Source organism: Crocodylus siamensis, chromosome 6, assembly GCF_052110815.1.
Source record: "Crocodylus siamensis isolate JL-2025a chromosome 6, ASM5211081v1, whole genome shotgun sequence".
Classification (NCBI taxonomy): domain Eukaryota; kingdom Metazoa; phylum Chordata; order Crocodylia; family Crocodylidae; genus Crocodylus; species Crocodylus siamensis.
The window spans coordinates 45,028,088-45,032,137 of record NC_143400.1 but is presented as its reverse complement, the minus strand read 5'-3'; the positions used below and the strand labels follow the sequence as shown (position 1 = coordinate 45,032,137).

Sequence of the window (4,050 nt, the reverse complement as noted above, 5' to 3'; positions counted from 1 at the left end):
TCCCTAGCCAGGCTTGCTGGGGCAACCTGCCTGTTAGGGATGAGAACCAGCAGACCTGCTTCACATGTGAGACAGAGCAGCCTGAGATTGGGTTGGAGCCATGATACAAACTGTTTTTTTTTGTGGGCCGGGAGGGGAGGGAGATGGGAGATGAGAGGGGTTGTGTAGCTAGGACTGTTAAATAGAGTTTATTAGCATTATAACTGCCCTTCTATTCACAATTCAGTTCTTACACAGCTCAGGAGGCTTACAACAGTGCTGTGTCAATTTTTCCAAGCAACTCAATTATAGGGTTGGGGAGGAGTGGGCAACTTCTCTTGGCCAGGTCATCCCAAGAACCTTTATGGCCAGCTGAGGCTTGAATAACCCCCTGCCCCTCCCCTCCCCTTCCTCTGAACCCCACAGAGTCATTGATTGTAAGGGCCGGAAGGGATCTCACAAGATCATCTGGTCCATCCCCGCCCCACCCCCCCGCACTTGGGGACTGTTTCAAGCTTCTACGTCTATGCAAAGAAGATGTGGAAAATGGTAAAGCAGCTCTTTTAGCAGTTACAGGGGACAGACAGCTGACCAGAGAGGTGATGCTAAACCAGACGCCAGGGGAGCCCGTTGGCTTGCTTTCATCAGTTTGTGTCCTGCATCAGAAGAGCTCTGTGGAAATCCAGGAACCTTCTGATGTATAGGCACATGAACCTGGTGGAGGTCAACTGTGTTAAAATGACCCAAAGTGAACAGCTGCATGGGGATAATACATTAGAAGACTTATACTCACATAATGGACACAGTACCAGAGTTTGGTTCTAAGTGAAACTTAGAAGTTGTTGATCCTGTTGTCTTGTTTCTGAAGAGCTGTGTAATGTTTGTAGGACTTCATGCATAATAGTGTTCCACTGAATTCCATCTAAGCATAATTGAAGTAGAAGGAACAGCATGCTCATCCTACGGTGTTTTATGTTTGAGCAATATGCATGCTCTTTTTGAACTCAGGAGGGTTTACACAGAACCTCTCCTTGATGTAGGGCAAATATTTCCAAAACATAACAGTATGTAGCTGTTACCGACTTAAGAAGATAGCAATCAAAAACAGAAAGGAAAACACTGCATAATTTAGAAAAAATCTAGATGTTTAAAAAAAAATTTGTTTTTAATGAAGCCCTACTTTGAGAACTAGTCAGCTTCACCAAGAAATAGTCTAGATTTAAGTTAAAATGTCACAGGCTTCTTGTAAGGAGAAGTATGTCCAAGACATGCAGCATTACATTTCTTATAATATCATCAGCCATATCCCATTCTGCAGGGGACTGAGTTTTATAACTTCTTCATGACCAGATGTCTATCCAGCTCAGGTAATATATGGTGGATTAAAATTTCTGTTTATATCTGAATGGAAGCAGCTTCATGAATTTAACAGCTCAGTACTTCTTGGAGAAGCTGCTGTATACTTTAGCAAATGGGAGAGTAAAGGAAGAGCTAACAAAATAAAATAATAGATCAACTTTGTATAACATAAAATAATAGACCAACAAAATAGTATCACTAATAATATTATTATGCTGACTCTCTATACCAGCGGCAAGCAAGAGAGTGATCCATAGGCAGTAAGCATGCCAAAACTAAGTGCACTGTACAACAGGACAGCAGGCCTGAAATGGGCATGGGCAAGGACAGAGAGAAATTAGCATAGTTAAGGAAACATACGGGAGTCTAGAACTAGACTATGAAGGTGCCACTGGTCAAGGGTGAAGGTTGTCACCAGAGGAACACAGAGAGGGGTGCCCTGGGCTGAAAAACAGTGAAATGAAAGCAAAATGCACAGGTTATTGTTTAGGGTTGAGAGCTGGGGATATGGAGCTGGGCATATGGGTGGTGGCCTTAGATACCCAAACGAGTAGCTGACCAAAACCCATAATTAGTGGGATTTCAAATCATGAACAGAAGAGGGCCAAGGAAGAGAGCCTTATTTATTTTTTTGGTTCTTTAGAAAACACTCCACCCTTGCCAAAAATGTCCCTCAAAGCTGCCTGAACCTGCGTGTTCCTCAGGGTATAGATGAAGGGGTTGAGCAGAGGAGACACCATGGTGTTGAGAACAGACACCCACTTACTGACATCCACTTCGCTGTCCTTTGTAGCCCTGACATACATAAAGATGCAGCTGCCATAAGAGATGAACACCACAATGAGATGAGAGGCACAGGTGGAGAAGGCTTTCTGCCTCCTGTCAGCAGAGGGCATTTGTAGCACTGTGATGACAATGCTAATATAAGACACAAGCGTGACAGTGAAACAGCCCAGCAAAGAAAACACAGCTATAACAAAGCTCATAAACTCCAAGAGCTTGGTATCTGCACAGACAAGCTTAAGTAGTGGAGAGTTGTCACAAAAGAAATGGTTAATGGCATTAGGGCCACAAAAAGGCATGTGGAAGAGCAGTATTGCAGGGCCAATAATAAGGAGGAACCCCGCAATCCAGGAACCCAGCACCAGAAGGGTCCTGATTTGAGAGTTCATGATGGTGGTGTAGCGCAGAGGGTTACAGATGGCCACATATCTATCAAAGGACATTGCTGCTAATAGGAAGGACTCTGTAGTGCCCAGCATGAAATAAAGAAATCCTTGAACAAAACATGCTGGTAAAGAAATTGTTGTTTTGTTTGATGCAAGGATAGCCAAGATTTTGGGGCTGACAGCAGAAGTGAAGCCGATTTCCAGGATAGAGAAGTTTCTAAGAAAGAAGTACATGGGGGTTTGGAGACGATGGTCCATGAGGGTGACAATGATGATCAGAATATTTCCTGCTACAGTTAGGACATAGGTGAGAAGCAGCATTACAAAGAGCAGAAGTCGTAGCTGGGGGTTGCTGGTACAACCCATGAGGATGAACTCCATCACTGCAGTCTGGTTCTCCATATGTGGAGCTTATCTTTATGCAAACACAAAGAAAACAGTGTTTAGCAGAGAAAGGACAAAAAAGCATTGTAGAAGTAATTGGCTTACTTGACTAGAAAAAAAAACAGATAAAGACCAGACCTGCTGATACTGCTTAATTCAAATGTTCTGAGATAAGGAATTCGCATTCCTGCATTCCTTGGGATAGCCCTATGCATAGCTAATTGTTTAAGTAAACGTTCTAAGTTTCTGGGTAATTTACTATTGTTTTGTTTCTCCAAGGTGTATTTTTTATCCCTTTCTGTGTCTTTAGTATAAATACGCTTGTAAACTTAGAGAGTCTGAGAAATCCTTTGAAACAGACAAGGGTGATTCCCCTTGCTGTATGGAATTCTCCCTGTGATCACAGTATAGCCCTAAATAAAGAAAAGCTGGCTCTGTCAGTTCTGATTCAACCACAACGTGAAGTTTGATTTCTTCCACAGCATTCATGAGGAGAAGTCAGGAAAACACATTCTCACACCTGGCTTCTGCCCCTGGATATCTGATATTCACTCAGAATGTTCAGATCAACATGGACTCTCTAGTCCAGCTATAAGCCCCACTCCTTTAACGTGTGTGGATTCTGAGATTCAAACTCTAGAAAATTTGCATCTTCATTGTGATAAAGACTTTCTTTTTGGTCTATGTTTCAATAAGGAACCAAAGACTATCATGTTTTAGCCTTCTACTATCATAATGGGAGCAATATCAACATTGGAGTTCTAGGGGTGTTTGGGGAATCTTTTTGGTGGATTGCTTGTTGAATGTAAGCTACTTTGAGTCTTTTGAATCAATCTAACAAACAAGGAAATGAACAAAAATGATTGCCAGCACTATAAAAACGACCCCTATCATGTTAGTACAGAAAAGGTCTCTTGGGCATCTATCCATCTACCTGTGTATTGCAGTCTGTCTGATTGCTTGTCTGTTGAGTCTTCATGGACTCCCAGTAGAAGACTTACTTCCATGGAATGAAAACTAGCAAATCTATTGTAATTCTGAGATTCTTGAGCTAGATGATACTTTTTTCTCTTTATAGGTGTAGTGAGACCCTGGGGCAGAGACCTGCAAATTAGTATGTGACTGGGGAATCAAAGCCATTTTATTTTTGGGGCTGAAA

At 42.2% G+C, this 4,050-nt stretch overlaps 1 protein-coding gene across 1 annotated transcript; it reads right to left on the bottom strand.

The window, feature by feature from the left end:
* Positions 1 to 1,961: 1,961 nt before the first annotated feature.
* On the bottom strand, positions 1,962 to 2,909 carry LOC149862524 (olfactory receptor 6E1-like). Its single transcript, XM_090053967.1, has one exon. It carries the CDS (start codon positions 2,907 to 2,909, stop codon positions 1,962 to 1,964), a length of 948 nt encoding a protein of 315 aa, XP_089910093.1.
* Positions 2,910 to 4,050: the final 1,141 nt, after the last annotated feature.